The sequence below is a fragment of the Pogona vitticeps genome, chromosome 7, assembly GCF_051106095.1.
Source record: "Pogona vitticeps strain Pit_001003342236 chromosome 7, PviZW2.1, whole genome shotgun sequence".
Lineage (NCBI taxonomy): Eukaryota > Metazoa > Chordata > Lepidosauria > Squamata > Agamidae > Pogona > Pogona vitticeps.
In genome coordinates this window covers 27,912,684-27,930,906 of record NC_135789.1, presented here as the reverse complement: position 1 = coordinate 27,930,906, position 18,223 = coordinate 27,912,684, and the positions used below count along the sequence as shown (strand labels likewise).

The window sequence follows — 18,223 nt, the reverse complement described above, 5'->3', positions numbered from 1 at the left end:
TTTAGTTATAAGGTACCGAACTATGAACCAAACCAACAAACGTGGATCCTTCCTCACCCATTTCGTAATCGTTTTCTGCCACCCTCCGCATTTTGGGTGGCGTGGTGATCCCCGATTCCATTTCTTGCCTTTTGGGCGCTTTTGTGTCGGATATCAAGTGGTCGAAACTCTTCCTTGTACCTGTCGAAACGAGAACCAAAATCAAAAGGCTGGACCCGGGATCGAGGAAGGACACCAGCCGAACTGTGTGTGGCTTTTTTTCCCCCAAACTGGATGTGGCTTGAACAAGGAGGCTTGAAAAAGTGCCTTTCTGGAGAAATGACCGTTTCCCAGAATTTTCCCCTAGATGGTGGGGTCGGGGTCCTAGTTAGCCGCAGACCTTTGTTTTATATCAAGATCTGTCTGAATAAAGATGACAAGATGCTTGTTTACAGCTGAAAATACAAATGAATAGCAAGCACAGGCAGAACAGCAAGAAAACAGAGGGGCGTTCGCCTCTTTGGGTGTCAGCAGCCCCAACGGGGGGTGGTGAAGAGCATAGGGGCTCCCCTCTCGTTATGGCAGAAAAGGACCCCTTCTAACCTCACAGGCAGGACGGAGCTCTCCACTCACCGAGTAACTTTTTAGTGTTGGTTTGAGACGGCTGCCCCATATCCAGGCTCATGGACTTCCTTGTGCGTGGGCTGATTTGGCCGGCCGTGGGATAACTCGGAGTGAGGTGCCTGTCGGAGGTCTTGGGAGAAGACCAGGGCTGGTTTTCCCTTAGTGTCCTGAAAGAGAGGAGAAATCAAGCGTTTCCCATGAACGCAAGACACTCCTTGCTTTCCGCCCCAAGGACGGGCACGGCCAGGATTCTCAACTCCCTTTTCACCCGCAGAAGCAGACGACGTTTGGAAAGCATCTCACGTCAACTTTGAGGGGGTGCCATCTCGTCTCGTCTCAGAACCCAGAATGGGCTGGTTAATACCTGGAGGGGGAAACGACCCTGGGGCTGCCACAGATCCCCCGCAGGGATAAGAGAGGGAACTGACCACCAGAGGGAGCCAGAGGCCATGCTACTGTATGTACAGTGTTCATTATCATCTGCGTTTGCCAGCATCTATGGGAGGGAGCAGAGGCTTCGAACTGACCCTACACACATACAGGGGGTTCTACTGTAATTCTAATTTCTGTTTCCTCCATGGGGAGAGATCTGGGATAGGGTTAGGAACTGTGACCTCCAGAAATGGCCCGTGGCCCATGGGCTATGTGCGATTTACACCGTTGCAATACATAAATATTGGTGCCGTTTTCTGGATCCAGAATGAAACATTGTTCTGAAACCCTCGTCACTCTTGTGTGTCCATCAGAAAAGCAGCAACCGGATATAGGGTTCACCGTTTAAGGCCCCGAGCGGGGATGAGACTGTATGATGTCCAACTGGGCCACTTGGCGGGCAAAAGGTTAAAAACAACACCTCACTGACCTATAGCCAGCATCGCTGTGATGGATGGGGTAGGTCTCCATGGGAACATTCTCCACTGAGATATCTGTCACCAGGAGGGACTTCCTATGCTTTAGGCTGCAGCGGCTTCGAACCTCCTCAGACACAGTGAGCAAAGCTGAACAGACCAAAAAAAAAAAAAAAAAGAAGGAAAAGAAGCAGAGAGATGATCAAAGTAAAGACTTCCAACTCTAAACCTCCTAAAAAGGGCAGTAATGCATTTATTCTGTAAGTGATCAAGTGACCCCGAAGGAGGCGTGCTGAGAAACTAAGCTGCCCCCTTCTCTCAAGACAAGTTTCTAGTCCTTATGGCCCAAAGCAGAAGTCTGGAAATGTGATCAAGAAGATATGGAGAAGTAGAAGGAGACAAAGAGGCTGAGCAGGATTTCCAGATGGTGAGGGTAAGTAGGTTTCGAGGCCATAGGTGGCTCCGGCTTTGTCTCACGAAACAAAAAATAACTGTGGAAAATAAGCACAGTGCCTTTAGATGTGCTTAATTGGCATAACTGCAAGCGGTCGCCGGTTTCAGCAGGGGGTCAGGGTGTGCGTTTGCAGCATCCTTGCTGACATGTCGGGGCCGAAGGGGAAGCTTCTTGGAAACTGCCAAACATGCTCACATTTGCAACAGTCTGCAGGATACTGGGGAAGCAGTGCAGGATTAGGGCTCAGAAAAACCCTGGGTTCAAGTCACCACAGGCCTAGGACGTTCCCTCCAAGCTAATCACCCTCTCTCGCAGGCTGCGCCCTACCTCCCGCGGTAATTGGGATGATGAACGTGAGGAGATGGCGCACCTTGTACACCCTTTCACGAGACAGAGGCAAGACAGAGGCGCAACAAATGAGCGAGAGTCCGTGAAGGAGAAGATCCAGAAACAGGGGCTGCCCTGCAACCCAGCTTTGAAAACAACCAGCAATCTGAAGTGGTCTGTTTGGGGAAAGGGCCTGAAGGCAGCTCATCATAAACCCTCCGCTCCTTCTTTCCTCCGGCCACTTTTCCATAAAACCCAGGGCCGTGCAGAAGGCCCTCTCCTTGCTCACGTTCCTCCCTCACAACAACTCTACGAGGTGCGTTGCACTGAGAGACACCTCAGGTCACACACAATGGACTTCATGGTGGAGAGAGGGCAGCTAAACCTCTCTCTTACCCCCCCACCCCTGGCCTTCATCCAGTAAATCTGAGTGCCGTACGACCCCATCTCTCATTTTTTCGGTGGTCTACTTTGTGTCAAGAATGAGAGAGAGAGAGAGAGAGAGAGAAGCAGGCCTATCCAGATCTAAGACACCGAGCATGGATTTGTATACAAGCAGAAGAGACTAGAGGTTTTTTTTACCTGCGAGGTAAGCCACACTCTGCGTATTCACCTCAAACTTGTCACAGTTCCTCTGTTTGTTCACCAGAGCGAGGAGCGTGTGGAGGATCCTTACGGTCCTTGCGGCGATAGTTGGCGAGGGATGCCGGTAGCCTGGAGGAATAAATATGGCATTAAGCAGCCCCTTAACGGCAAGGTAAGAAAATGATGCTTTGGAACAGTGTTACGGATGTATTGATTGACTAGTTTTAACCAAAGGGCAAGAACATAAACTAGTACAGAGTTTAACGGGGGTTGAATGTCCAACACAGCCGTTATCTGGTTTAGAGAAATGTTGAGGAATCGAATGGAAGTCATTCAACTGCAGATCAGGGCAGGAAAACGTCAAAAAGTGTTGGACATGTTTTCCTACCTAGCATGAACAAAAGAGATGGCAAAAATGGACTAAGCCACCTCAACCTACTCGGTGAGGAGTAACACTCTGACCGGTTAACAGTCCCAGAAAGAAGAAAATGAGGTATCTCAAGAAAGTTGATTTTAATCCAGTGCACTCCATCCTGTGCTAGTTCTCTACCTGCAGAGGGATTTTTCCCCTCAAAAAGCAAGAACAGTAAGACATCCCTATGAGCTGGTGATTGGTTCCAAGCCCCCCATGGATAATGAAAATCGTGGACAATATCAAACATTATATATTTAGCATGGCAAAAGGAAAAATAAAACAAGAACAAATATTTTTCACACGCATTACTGAAACTGGCCACTAGAGGGCACTAGAGACCATGCTATGCACTAACAAGTGTTCACAGCACAGTCTCTTGCTCCCACCAGTGGCTGGTTCGGATAATGCATGTGAAAATATTTTTTTTTTCTGGATTTGTTTCTTTGAATATTTTTAATATTTTCAGACCATGGATATCTCTATAAACTGTGGGGCATCCCCTTCTTTTTTGCATAGAAGAACCTTTTTGGGGCTGAAATTAAGGAACCAAGCCTTCCCAGCTGCCTCCTTACCTTTCAGGAGATGACCCACAAGGGCAAAGTTGAAGTTCGAATTGAAATTGAGTCCCACAAAGTGGTCCATTTGCTTGCAGTGCCATTCTAGTGGCCTCCGGATCTCCATGAAAACTCCTTCCGGACTCTGTGAAGAAGCCAAAGGACTGACAATAGGATTTTGGCCGGGAGAGGGTTAGGGTTCACATCCACTGTGCTACCGTCACAATTTTTTTGCAGAGTTGCAGAATTTAATACATCTGCCAGTTAAAACAATAAAACACTTCTGTTGACTGAAAAGGAGTTTCTGTGTAGATGCTGGACTTATAAAAACTCTCAAACAGAAGCACCTCCTTTGGTTTGAGAGACAAGAGAGAATGCCTCTTGCAAGTCCACTGCCGTGTACCTTCGCTGGAAGTTACGGACCAAATAACACAACGACAACAGCCATTTTTGTAAAAGGTGCAGGAGAAGAGACATGTCCAAACCTCAACCATTCGCTCTGATGCTGTGGCATCATTTTTATATATCTCATTTCGTGGATATCTCATTGGGAGTTTGGAAGACGTTGTACAGGTTCATCCTATCTCATCATCACAAGCATGGAAAATAGGCTGGCTGGCCCCACTGTCGGCAAGGACATTTCATGACCAAATCAGAATATGGACCCAGATGGGTTTGCCATGATAGCCCCCATTGCCAGAGACGGCCTATATATTTTTGGGGGGATTATCCCCAAGTCCACAGTTTGACCTGGAAACCAATCTCTTTTCCAAATCTGTTGCGCCACCAATGAAAGAATCTACGAATCTTTGGCACAAGTAAGAATAGTCATGGTTTTCTCTGATTCGATGAAGAAGAATTAGAATAATATATTTCCCGGCTTACTTTGTCATTGAATACTCGAAGGTTATCCAGGGTATGGAGATTTTGTTCAAGCAGAGCCGTGCCTGCCGAATACAGGTTGACCTCATCCAGCTGCAGAACAGCCACCGCCACCCAGAAGAGGGCCTCGTGCATAGGAGAGTCCTGGAAATATAAATTTACATGCAAACGGTCAATTCTGGTATCAAACATCCAAAACAAAAGGTCAGACTTACGCATTCCGCTCATTCTGCGCCTAAGCAATGTCAACACCTAAGGCAGTGATTGGCAAAGGTTCGGTCCCCCAAGTTCCCATGTCTGGAATCTTGCTGGGGCCTCTTCTAATGCAACCAAAATGGAAAGAAAAACGGAGGGGGGGGGAAGGAACCTCGTGTAGCTACACATCCCTGTTTTGCGAAATTGCCTATTTAAATGTTTAAAAGGTAGCAGGGGAGGAGGAACACAAAAGGCCGGAAAGGAGGGATGTGCGGGTGGGGACACAGCGGTTCTTGGGGGTGGGGCAGGAGCGGGAAACAACACTGGAATGTTGGGACCCACAGATCTCATGATTCCTGCCCCGTATCTTAGAGGTAAAGGTAAGGGTAAAGATTCCCCCCTGACAATTAAATCCAGTCGTGTCCAACTCTAGGGGCCGGTGCTCATCCTTCTTCGGAAGCCGAAAAGCAGGCATTCCTCCATAGACACTTTCCGTGGTCACGTGGAACGCCGTTATCTCCCTTCCGAGGTGGGACCTATTCATCCACTTGTATTTGCATGCTTTCGAACGGCTAGGCTGGCAAGAGCCGGGACAAGCCATGGGAGCTCAGCCCCGTCACGTGGATTCAAACTGCCGACCTTCTGATCGACCAGCTCAGCGGCTCAGCGGTGGTTTAACCTGCAGCGCCACCCGCATCCCATTATACCTTATAGGACTACAAATAAAATACTATATGCAAACTGAATAGATCTGTATACATGTTCATCATGGCCTTGCCCAGCTCCAATGACCTCATCACAGTTTAATAAGCCAAGATAGGACTAGTTTACCTTATTAAGGAGTGGCTGCAACTTGGTCAGCGCTATGACAGTGGCTTCTATAAGAACTTGGCTATTGTAGTTATCGGGACCTTTCAAGCAACTCTCCAGACCCTGTTTTTTGACCAAAGGAGAAGAGAATTCAGCTTAGGGTTCTCAGATACGGCAGAGTGTGAACTGTAATATTTTAAACAAAAGAAACAAAAGAGCTTCTGCAGGTTTTTGATCAGATAAGTCATCTTCTCAGCTGAACAGCAGAACACAAACATTTTAAGTAAACATACAGTTGGTGCGTAATACACAGAAAAGTTACAAGACTGCAAGTACTCTGTGCTTAAAGTATACAGTGTCATCTTTGGTCAACCCATGGCATCTCATCAATATATCACAGCAAGAGTCGAAAACTTATCATGGCTTGAATGCTTGTCCATATAAAATGTAGCAGGTCGGTCCTGATCCGGCAAACAGAGCTAGGTGAAAAGGAAAGCGAACCCAGAAGAAAAAGAGGTACCAACCTTGCTAAGGATCCGGATAATTTGCTTGATCTGGCCGTGCGACACGCGCTTGCTGATGCACCCAAAGACCACGAGGGCTCGGGGCTGGAGGGACGGATTATACTGGAATGCAAACCTGCGCAAAGGGAGAAAAGGGAGAAATTCAACGGAGAGCTAGCGGAATGAAGTCAAGGTGGGAGGAAAAGGGATCAAGGGTGTGTGTGTGGGACATAGGTGTACTCCTCAGAGGTGAAAGGAGAGGGAGCGGGACCTACTTTTGAGCTAGCTCCGTCCACTGGTCAAGCCACTTGCAAGTCGGAATATCTCTCATACAGGCCTGCCGGAAAGGGGAAAAAAAAAATCAAAAGCTCTACTGCCTGAGCCCATGATGCCCGCAAAGACATTCGTTGAGATTTAGCTGTCTGCCCACTTTTCTCTTCCAGAGGCCAGGTAAATATGTACAATTCCTGTGTCTACTGTTTTCTCATTCTAATAACGGACAAGTGAGAGACATCTTCTGATGAGTTCCTTCCTGCCTCCGTTCTTTTAATTCGGTGGGTCACCCAGGTGTTGTTCGTGCACTGCAACTCCCAGAAGCCTTCACCGCCAGCTGTACTCCCCGGGGCATCTGGGAGTTGCAGTCCAAGAACAAGACCTGGAGGACCCAAGGTTGGGAACCACTGCTTTAACTGGGATTTAAAGGCTAAGTTTGGCCATACAGTAAATGCATATTGAATGTAAGTGGACTTTCCGAGAGACCGTTTTTCCTCTCTCCACCTCTTTACAGGTCAAGCATTCATGTGGAAAAGAAAAGGGTGATTTGGATTCTCACATACAGGAATAGATGACATGGCCGAGGGGGGGGGGGAGCTTCCTACTTATGAACGCTGCACCACACTGAGACACAAATACAGCAGGACACCCCCCCCCCATATCCATGAGAAATGGGTTTCAAGCTCTCCCACAGGTGCTAGAAAACACGGATTATAGTATGGTCTCTGCCTCTCTCTAAGGGCCAGTTCTGGTAACTTAATTAGAAACATATATTTCTGGGAGTTTTTCTTTTATTTTCAGACCACGGGAAACTGAATCAGCGGATAGTGATCCCACAGAACCAGGGGGTCCTACTTTACCCCTGTTGATATAAAACAAGCAAATCACAGAAAAGGTTGGGCTAGAACTTCTCCACCATTGTGTCGGTTTTTGGCTTTACTTTAAGGAAACATCTTTTTAATTAAAAAGAGGGGAATATTATACATGACAACCCCCTTTTAAATAGGAACAGTTCCTAGGTATCACCCGAATCTCGTCACTACTTGTCTACTCCTGGCAATCAACTACCATTCACTGCTAAAGGCCATCTTAGTGTGTTCTTTTTTCATTCCCAACCAAATGGAAACACTACCGCTAGAATGGAAATGATACCAAAATACAAATTCGTGTGCCCTTTAACTCTCAACTGAACTCCCTCCCCAAAGTCGTCAAATTAAAACATCAGCGGAATCACTCAAATGAAGCTCATCGCTCTGGATTTAACACAAGGGTAGGCAACTCCTAGCTTGCCTCACCCCGTCGTACCTCCATAATCTCCAGCAGAGCTTCTGTGACAGTTTCGAGGGATGTCAGTGCAAATGTCTCCCTCTCGTAGGACCCCGGGGAGAACGAACGGTCCCGATAACTGGACCGGAACGCAATGACCGCTGCTGATTTCACTTTGCTTATTCCAAACAGCAAATAGAATTTGGGCAGTGAGAATTCCGTCAAGCTCAACCTCAAAACTTGCTTGGTCTCCTCTGTTGAAGGACATACAAACAAGTCAGTCTGAATCACACCCCATGAGCATTTAACTGAATCACAGACAGAGAAAGAAAACATGGGAACGTCATCGTCATCGTGTGCTATCAAGTCAATACAGTAGTGCCCCGCTGGACGATTACCCCACTCTACGACGAATCTGCTTTACGTTGATGTTTTTGCAATCGCTTTTGCGATCGCAAAACAATGTTTTAAATGGGTTTTTTTTGCTGTGTGATGATCGGTTCCCAGCTTCAGTATCCGATTTTCACTTTACGACGATCAGCAAACCGCTGATCGGCAGGTTTCAAAATGGCCGCTGGCTGAAGAAAATGGCCCCCCGCTGTTTTCTAGGACAGATTCCTCGCTTTACAGGCACCGAAAATGGCCGCCGTATGGAGGATCTTCGCTGGACGAGCAGGTATTCAGCCCATTGGAACACATTGAATGGTTTTCAATGCGTTTCAATGGGTTTTTAAATTTCATTTGACGACGTTTTCGCTCTACAGCGATTTCGCTAGAACAAATTAACGTCGTCAAGCGAGGCACCACTATAGTGACCCTTCTGAGTACAATGTACTCAAATTAAATTAAAGTGGTTTGAGAATTGGGACTGTGCAGCTTGCCCAAAGCAACAAAGGTTGGCTCTACCCACAGGAGGCCCAGTGGGGGAATCGAACCCCCAGCGTCTGGCTCTGCAGCCTGAGACCTCAACCACAAAGCTATCCAACCAGCTAAACTGGAGGAGAAGGCTTCATAAACGGTGCGGCACAGATTGAAAGGGTCAGTGCAGATTTCCCTTCAGTTATTTATGGGGACTGCCAAAGACCCCAAATGGATAACAAACCTTCCCAACCTGTTAAAGCTGCCCCTCGGGAATCGGCGGCCAACGGTGTAAGGCACAAACCAAAGAAGAGAGGATGAATTCAAGTTCACGAAGCCCCATCTGCTAGAGGACTTACCGCTGAAATGAAGCTGGGAACAAGTGCACAAAGAATGGATGATGTTGATGACCAGGCCGTGGGTGGAAGCTCGAAGGGTAAGCGGGCCGGTGGCCACCAGCAGGGTGACCACGTGGAAGAGGTAGGGGAGATGCGCGGCCACGTCGAGGGAATTGTTGAAGGACAGCATCAGCATGTAGCGGGCTAGGATGGCAATATCATCCCACATCAGGTGCTGCTCTAAGGTAGGAGTTGGAGACAGACACGTCTTGTCGATGATCTTGCACATCCTTCCAATCACCTGAAAGGGAGCAACCGATCATTTTTAGCGAAGGGGAGCCTGCCTCTGGAAACAACAGCAAGCATGAGCCAAAACAGCAGAGGTTGACTCGAAGACACAGGCATGGCTGAGGATCGTAGGAATGAAGGCTGCTAAATTCGGGGGGCCAGGGTGGGAGGCACCTTGCATTGACTAGGAACTCCAGCCATTTTTTGGAGAGAAATGTTCCTGACATATTTATCCTAACCTTGATTTCTTCCCCATCAGTAGCTACAGCTCGAACAACATCCCAAGACGGCAATGTTGTCTCCTCTTCCATTTAGCTGAAATCCATCTTTCAGGCCTGTTTCCACCAAGAAACATTTCGGCTTCACCTGCTCGCCTGTGCTTCTCCCTGCCTCCATTCCTCAGCTGCTAGGTCTTGCCTCCAAATCACAAACTGTCCCCTGCCCTCTTCACATCCTTCCAGCTGCCGAAGCTGCTTTGTTTTTAGCCCTCCAAAGTTGGAGAATCCCCAGATGCTTGCACGGTTTATCTTCCCCAATGCTTTTAAAAAACATACCGTATTTTTCCGTGTATAAGATGCCCCCATGTATAAGACGCCCCCACTTTTCTAACCCAAAATTAAGAAATCTAAGTGGGGCTTAGCATGTGGAGGGGAAAGGAGGGAATCAAAGCCCGGCAGAATCACTTTGATCCCTGAATTCCCCTCCACTTATTTTTGTTTCCTCCTCAGTTTACTTCCATGTATAAGAGGACCCTCAATTTTTAGTCTAAAGATTTTAGACAAAAGTATAGTATTATACACGGAAAAATACAGTATATGTATTCCCTCTATTTAAAACAAAAAACAAACAAAAATGTCAATTTTGTACTCTTTGCTGGAAAGAAAGCCGTCTCTATCAGAACTGTCATGACGAGGCCTCCACAATGGGCTCACCACCGAAATTACACACATCTGTACACACCACAGGTATTAATTCCTAACTGAACCAAACCTTGTGTTCAACGGCTTAAAAGAACCGGTGGCCACCTTCCAGTCATGCTCACGGGCTGCCCAGAAGCTCCGGGGCTGGCCACAGTAGGAGAGAACCTGCTGAGTTGTGCTTGGCTCCAACAGGACTCCTCCTGTTCTTACTTTGTTTATGGCTGTCGTGAACAATATAAACCTGAGTGGGAACTGCGCAGCCCCGGGCTGTTTTGGTAAAGCCAAAGCCCTTCCTAGAACCCCACCCCCCTTTGTTGTGCGTTGCAGGAAGCCTTCCACAAGAGACAATTATCCTTCTTTAGAAGGCTTGGCGAAGGTCTCCGATTTTCTGAAAGTTTTAAAAAAAACACCCTTTTATGAAAGACAGACTATGAGATCCCCCCCCCTTTTCATTTATGGAGCAGGATCGTGGCCCCAGCCCTCTGGATCTACTTCCCCCGATCATATAAACGGAGGAGTAACTTAATTTGTTTCACCGGCAGGAAGAAGTATCTTGCTGGATGCCCCAGAAGAACAAGGGGAAAGAGAAAGTTAAACCTTTCTGCTGGAAAACACCTCCTCTTTAGGTTCATGGTCTGCATCTGCAGAGTAACACAGGTGAAGGGCCGATGGTGTGAAGAGATGAATTGAGCTACCGTACTATTTCTGTCCAAATACAGAAAGACGGCGTCAACAGGTAGATTTAAACGGAATCCACTTACTTTACTGGAAACAAGCTTCACATTTCCGGAAGCCAAGGCGACCGCCGTGTCTGCCATGACCTCCGCTTTGATGGATCCCAACCCTCCCGTAGCACTGGTTTTGATGAAGCTGTCCAGCACCACATCGAGCAGATCAGTTATCTGTTGGAGGGGCGGGGGAAAAAAAGAGAGAAGTTATTCAGAAAAGGTGACTCAGTGCGAGGACCTGGAACAGAATCTCACGGGAATCTCACAGCAAACCATTAACAGAAAGAAAGCATCTAGTAGTTCTTCTTACCCAAAAGGACCACACATGCATACTTATTACACGGTAATGATAAATGCATTTCCCCTGTTTGATCCAGAAGGTAATATGCCAGCTAAGCGACACTCGCTGATATAACCGAATTCCAACTTCAGAAGAAGGCAGGGCTCTCACAGATAAGATACAATGCTTTCTCTTAGCCGCTACACAGTCTGTTTAGCTACTTTATAATGATGATGGCGATAATCGTAATAGGCTTGGAACCGATCCCCCGTGGATATCGTAATCCTACTGTACCTGTCCCAAACTGCCCCATATTTTGGCCTGGATGGAAGGGTACATCTGCTTCTCATTGATAGTCATTGTGATCAGTTTGTCGAGAATCGCAGTGACTCGCTGGCGTTTGGCATCGTCGTTGTGTTTGCAGAAGCGGACCAAGTTTGACAACCAGGGAGTCATGTATTCCAGACAGAGGTGTTTCAGTTCAATGCCTGTGGGGGGAAAAATTAAGGATCGTGGTCTGTGTGAAGTCCGGGAGAAAGGCTTCCTTTCTCGAGAGGAGCAGAAGCCAGCACAAAATTCTGCAGGCTTCTCATCCTAAGGCAAAAAGCCCCCAACAGATCGACATGATGAAAATGGCTAGAAAGGAGGTGGCAAATCCTGAATCCAGCAGAGACTGGGAAGGGCCTAAGGAGGCTCGGGAGGAACGGCTTCTTTGATGGTCCCTTCCCAGGCTGAACGGCAAATGGCCTTTGAAAGAGAAGAGGCGTTCAAAAGGAGCGTGAGAGGTGTTACCCTTTCGACACGCACACAGCACTGCAGATCAGCCCAGGCAAATACTTTGTCATCCGCACACTGAGTGATAGACCTGGGGCAGGAAAAAAGGGTTTCCATGGCAGCCCCACCCATCGGAAGAACTTTCTCTACTTGAGCACCAGCAGCCGGCAAATTCTGCCGGCTCCTGCTGGCCTGGAATTGGCTTGTTCCAAGATAAAAAAAAATACAATATTAGGGAACAGATCATATAGGCATCTTTTGAACCAACTGAAGTCAAACTGGATCTTGTCGAGTATTTCCCCCAGTTGACTCATAAGCTTCCAAAAAGCCACCTTATCACTATCCAGTAAGGAAATGCCTTTGCTGGGGCTTGAATTAAATCCCGAACCAGAGGAGACCTAGAGATCTTTATTTCAAAGCGAGATGTTTCAGGATGGCATCCTTTAAAATATCATCATCATTAATGCCCTGCAAGAATTTAACATTTTATTCTGGCGAGCTATGAACGGTTCACTAGGAATCCAGGCCTCGTGTCCTAAAAGCACACCCCGTTCCAGAGTTTCCTAAGAAATGGCAGACGGCCAGCAATTCAAAACCAAAAACACAGCCGCTGTTAAAAAAAAAATTGAATTTTGAACAGGAAGGGTTCCTTCCCAAAAGTTAGTTCAGCTTCTTCTGGAAAGATGTCCATTCCCTGAAAATAGAAAGCCAGAGAGATCTAGTGGATCACTCAGCAGAAACAGTCTTGGCTTGATCCTGTTCTGGATAGATCACAATCTACAGATACATCCTGACACCGAAACACTCCACCGTGTCTACTGATGAGCACAAAGAGGTGGCTGTCACATTGGGGAAATGCACCTGTCAACTGGATGTAAGCAGAGAGGGGCACGAATTGCCAGTTTGTTTATCAGCCAAACAGATATATGGTGCTTCAAAGCCTCACCTCCTCAGGCAGCCGCCCACTCAGAGGCGGTGCACAGAGGAGGCGGGGCAGGGACCGACACGAACTGCTGAACCAGGAGTTCGTGCCCATCTCCAGTTGCACGCTATGCAGAGAAGGCGCTCAGTTAACAGCAAGCATACGAATGATAAGACAAAAGTATTAACGATGAACGTTGTGCCTTTTCATTGTTAGAACCAGATCAGAAAGAATCTCTACCTACCAGATTTGCTGAATCCAGAAATGCATTCTTCCAAAAACTCTAAGGTGAGGTGGGGCTCATTAGCTGCCAGAGTCTTACTAATTGAGACAATAAAAAGGGTGTTGTTGGCAGGGATACACAGACCTGAAGTTTCCAGTAACTGGCCTTCAATCTTTAGATTAAAGGTACAGGTTAAGGCACAGAGAAGATTATAGGCTGCAGACCTAAGGGGAAAACAAACAAACAAAACGCATTAAAAAAAAGATTTACAACATAGGAGTCTACAAAGCTTCTTTATGAAAAATAAATATGAAATACTGAAATCAAGGTCACTGTCTGATCTCTAGCTTCTATACTGACCTGTGCACAACCATGTAGAACACAGCTGCCAAATTTAACTAGAATTGGGGGGAAATTAATTTTTTAAGCATAACTCCCAAAATTATCCCAGCCAGCATGTCTCAAGTCAACGTGGGGGTGAATCTCGTAAGAAATCTTACGAGCGCTTGCTAATTGGACAGTCATATTGCTGTATTTCAAGTATTTTATGGTGGGGTGGATTTATATCATTTTATGAATGGTTTAGTAGAATGTTGGCTTTATTGATTTATTTTTTTAAAAAAAGCTTTGTAAATCGCTTTGAGCGCTTTCAGTAGAAAGCTGGGCATAAATATATGTATGTATGTATTTAATAGACAAACAGACAGATAGACAGAGAGAGAGAGAGAGAGGGAGATATGCAATCAAGAAATAAAGCCAACTGATTGTATCTAGATAAATCTGCATAAAAGGAAACAGAATAATTCTTTTTAAAAAAGAATGTTTTTATGTGATGTAAACATAGCCTTAAGAGGCATTCCCTCCTGGGAAGAATATGAACTAGGAATATATCTCCTGAGTTGGTTATCACCTTTAGTTCTCATTAGGAACTTCTATTAGAAATAATTAAGCACTGGCCATAAACCAGGGTGGATAAAAGTCAAAGTTATTTAAAAAATAAATTAATTTAAACCATGATTCAATTTTTTTTAAAAAAATCAGTTTTTAAATTTAAATCATCAAACAAATCCTGATTTATTTGAATCAAATCCACCTTGCCGTAAACTAAACTGTCAGTAGTATAAACGTCCACTTGCTAAAACCAAGCCAGATTGTATCAAAGTAAGCAGGATGGAAGAAGAAGGTCAAGGATGTCAATGAGTGAAGGGCGTTCCAATGAAGTCCAAGAAATCCCTACCGTAGGCTGGGGTCTGAGCTCCCTAGATTAAGCAACGCAATATTGAGCAGCGTCCCAGGAACGTCCTTTGGGCGGATTTTCGTATGCTGCGGGATGGAGTCAGGCTGCGACAGCTCCCATCGCGTCCGTATGTGGATGATGGACTGGACAATGGCTTCGCACTCCTGGTGCATGAACGTGAGAGGCGTCCCTTGGTTGGCAATGGTTAAGGTGAATTGGCTTTCATCGACCAGGCAGATCTCTTCTATCTCAGAGGCATAGTAGATGTCGTTCAAGAACACCGTCTGGCCCAAGACCCTCGTGCGCTCAGCAGAAGTCACCTGCACGGCCGTAGAACCAACCTGCAGAAAGGTAATTCGGTTGGCAGAGGCAAGTGGAGAAATAAAACCAATCAGCCTGTGGGCTCCCTTGGAAGAGATTAAAGAATTCTCATTTTCTTGGCAGAAAACTTTATGTACTCTTGTCTGATACCCAACATCTGGGGGGGGAGGTTGGTCCATATTTCTTAGGTACAGTGGTGCCTCGCTTAACGGGCGCTCCGTTTAGCGACAAAACCGCATAGCGATTAACTTTTTGCGATCACAAAAGCAATCGCATTGCGATGTTTCCTATGGGTTTTTTTCACTTTGTGATGATCGGCTCCCTGTTTCGCTTACCGATCATCGCAAAGCGACGATTTTTTAACAGCTGGTCGGTGGTTCCAAAATGGTCACCGGGTAAAAAAAATGGTCGCCCGCTGTGTTTTTGCGTGGATTCCTCACTATAGAGGCAGCGAAAATGGCCGCCATATGGAGGATCTTTGCTTTAAGGTGAGTTTTAAGTCCATAGGAACGCATTGAAGGGGTTTCAGTGCGTTTCTCTGGGCTTTTTAAAATCGTATAGCAACGAAATAGCTTAGCAGCAATTTTTGCTGCACGGATTAATGTCACTATGCGAGGCACCACTGTATCTGATTCTTAACCATTTTGAACCCTTATGAGTTTTGACTCTGGGATTAAACTACTCACAGGTAAACACATGCCGGCAAGAGGAGGGGAAAGTCGGCGAAAGACCTTTCGTTCTGGTCGGGACAGATTTTTCTGTAAACGGTCAGCCATTTTGGAAGATTTCTAATTAACATAACTGGAAGCATAATTTAGGATCCTGCGCATGGGTGTGAAGGAACAAACCTTTAAATAAAGCAAGATGCGTTTCCATGGAAATGTCTATAGGCTGGTTCTACATAATGCACCAATTTGGTCTATTAAAAGTAATCTTTTACAGTACTTTACTGCCTGATGTGCAGGATAAAGCTTTTTTTGCACGTTTTCTAGGAGGAACTATCTGTCAGCAGATATTATGACCCAAAACTGAGATCATCATCATCATCATCATCTTAGAACTGCAGAGCTGGACGGGACCCTATGGATCATGGAGTCAAAGAGGCAGAGTGGGGGAATCAAACTCTCAACCTCCAGCTCAGCAACCAGATGCCTCAACCACGGAGCTGTCCAGCAGTTCTCTTATGCATGCCAAATATTTGCCTTCCATGGCACTGTGGGGTCCTCCTTTAGGAGAGAATGTCCTTAGCACTATCGTGTGCGGTCCGTAAGCTATCATTTGCCCATCTGGACGACAGCAGCAGGCTTAGAGCTGCTCCGTCTTCGGCATCTTATCGCATGAGATTCAAGGCCAGGAACCTGAGATTAAGAAGTGAACGCTCAAGGTCCCGGTGGTATCTATCAGAGGGGCAGGCCCGTGGGATGGCAACAGAGGACATCTTGATTCAGCAAACTGTAAAAAAGGGACATGGACAAAATCCAGGCAAACCTGGTTAACCAGGTAATGTGGCAACTGTGAGCCACCGGGGGGGGGGGGGGCGACAACAGGATACACAAGGTGTCCAGTGGTTACGGCGGCTGCTGCCGATCTACAAGTAAGCAACCAGAGATTACTAGAAATCCACCCCCAAAGCCCCTTTGCCTTCACAGATTGCATCTGGCGTCGTCCCATGCTCCCTTCAAACCGGCATTTTTAGCCTTAAGGACTAGAAACATTTTTTTTTTAAAAAATGAAATATAAACTTTCCAACATAGTCAGTTCTGGAAAGCCTCAAAGTTCTGGAATGAGATCTCAAGCAGAAACGCAGCTTGGCGCTAGAGGTGGAAGAGATCCCTGAGGGTGGGTTTAAACTTCATCATCTCCCTTTTCCAGAGTATCGTTTGCATTCAGTGTTAGCAGGACAGGTAGAGGAATCCACTTTCAAGGAAATACTGCCGGGCAGGCAAACGTCAAGCCAAGTGGGCCTACTCTAGTTGTGACTTAACTACTAGATTTCAGCCACAATGATGTGAGGCCTGTCTAAGTCTTTGAAAAGAGGATTTGTGATCATGACTGGGGTCATTCTTGTCTGGAATGGACAAGAAGCAACCGACCCGAGGCTCAAACACAACACCTCTCCTGCGTGCGGAGAAGAGAACGTTCCGAACGTTCTGTTTGCAGTTTTGTTTTAAATCCATGCCCTGGTTGCTCCTATACCACCTTTGTCTATTTTGCTGCACAAAGGTTGATGCTAACCACTTTCTGACATTATTTGGACAACTGTATTTGACTGTGGTCTGGATTAGGTTTTTGGGTTGTGGGGGTTTTTTTCCACTATTGTTCAGGGATCAAAACAAAACACCACACCGCAGCTTGATGGAGTCATAAACCATGGCTTCTGTATCTTAATTTCTGATTTGTGGCAGAAAAAAAAATGACAGTGAGGCCCTCTCTATCTGCAGGATCCAGTATCCGCTGATTCACATATCTGCTGTCTGAAAATACTAAATAAATCCAGAAATACGTATTTACAGTAGGGGCCAGAGACCATACAATGTAGAGCATTCAATACTTCTGCATCACTGGGGGGGGGGGACTTGGTACCGATACCCCGTGGATCCCACAGTCATACGCAATCAGCGAGTGGTACATTACATAATCTTAGTTATTTTGCAGAAGGTCACTTTTCCGGCTACAACTAGAATACCCAGCTAGCATGGCCCAAAGAGTAACTTTTCCAAGACACGGCTATTTTGCTCTTTTTATGTTCTTTAAAAAAGGGGGGGATGGTAACCGTAGGTTCTATTGCAAATTTTGTGCTTGGTTAAGATACATGCAGAATCCCTGTGTCATCTGCATGACTACACATCTACTGCCCTGGGCGTTTTTGTAGAAAAAATTACAATTTTGAACTTAGCTCTGCATGACAAGCAACATACTTTAATAGAGACTTTGGTGTCCTTGTGGGCCAGCTTCAGAGCATTGTGGAAAACCTTGAGGTCCTCTTCCAAGGCCAGAGTGGACACTGGAAGCTTCTGTTGCTCGTGCTCAATGTGTTCTGCCAGTTTCCCGGGGGAGTCGATGAAGATGAGCTTCTTGCTGCCTTTGAGGCCCGTCAGGAGCCTCTCGTGGTACTTGGTGTACTCCCTGACCCACGAGTTGCAGTTGTAGATGAAAACGGCGGCCACGTTCTCGTAAGCGAATCCTGGGAAAACGACGAACCACTTGGACAGGAAGTCCGTCTTGAAGCGGTTGCTGGGGCCGGCGTGAGTGAGGTCCACCACAATCTCATAGGGCTTCGCGTAGTATGGCTTCAACGTTAACAAGACGTGGTAGATCAGCAGATCGCCATTGATCTGGCCGGTCTTGAACCTGGTAGGGGAAAATAAACACAAAAGGGGGAAATGAAGGGTTAGGGGCGTAGCCTTGGCTTGAGCAATGCAGGGTTGACATGAAAACCTCGAGGTGACTGAACAAGGAAATCACCACCAACCCCACCGCCTAAAAAGTGTTTTGCCCAATAAGCATTTCAAGACAATGTATTATTCTTTCAACAGCCTGGGGGACTCACTCAGACACTGACTGAAACACAGGAAGAACTCAAAACTAGTGTGGGCCCACTGAATCAGTGGGGTTTTGG

At 46.4% G+C, this 18,223-nt stretch overlaps 1 protein-coding gene across 2 annotated transcripts in view; it reads right to left on the bottom strand.

Moving 5' to 3' along the window:
* Window positions 1-18,223, bottom strand: part of NF1 (neurofibromin 1) — a 150,447-nt gene that overhangs the window by 11,001 nt on the left and 121,223 nt on the right. For both annotated transcript variants that reach the window (XM_072978480.2, XM_072978481.2), the window contains 16 exons: window positions 17,523-17,955; window positions 14,284-14,624; window positions 13,068-13,270; window positions 11,422-11,615; window positions 10,881-11,021; window positions 8,933-9,212; window positions 7,755-7,969; window positions 6,452-6,513; window positions 6,198-6,312; window positions 5,695-5,796; window positions 4,672-4,812; window positions 3,805-3,931; window positions 2,815-2,946; window positions 1,466-1,601; window positions 613-770; window positions 58-180 (listed from right to left, as the gene is read on the bottom strand). In XM_072978480.2, coding sequence (XP_072834581.2) covers window positions 58-180; window positions 613-770; window positions 1,466-1,601; window positions 2,815-2,946; window positions 3,805-3,931; window positions 4,672-4,812; window positions 5,695-5,796; window positions 6,198-6,312; window positions 6,452-6,513; window positions 7,755-7,969; window positions 8,933-9,212; window positions 10,881-11,021; window positions 11,422-11,615; window positions 13,068-13,270; window positions 14,284-14,624; window positions 17,523-17,955 — 2,903 coding nt within the window. The remainder of the gene's footprint in view (window positions 1-57; window positions 181-612; window positions 771-1,465; window positions 1,602-2,814; window positions 2,947-3,804; window positions 3,932-4,671; window positions 4,813-5,694; window positions 5,797-6,197; window positions 6,313-6,451; window positions 6,514-7,754; window positions 7,970-8,932; window positions 9,213-10,880; window positions 11,022-11,421; window positions 11,616-13,067; window positions 13,271-14,283; window positions 14,625-17,522; window positions 17,956-18,223) is intronic.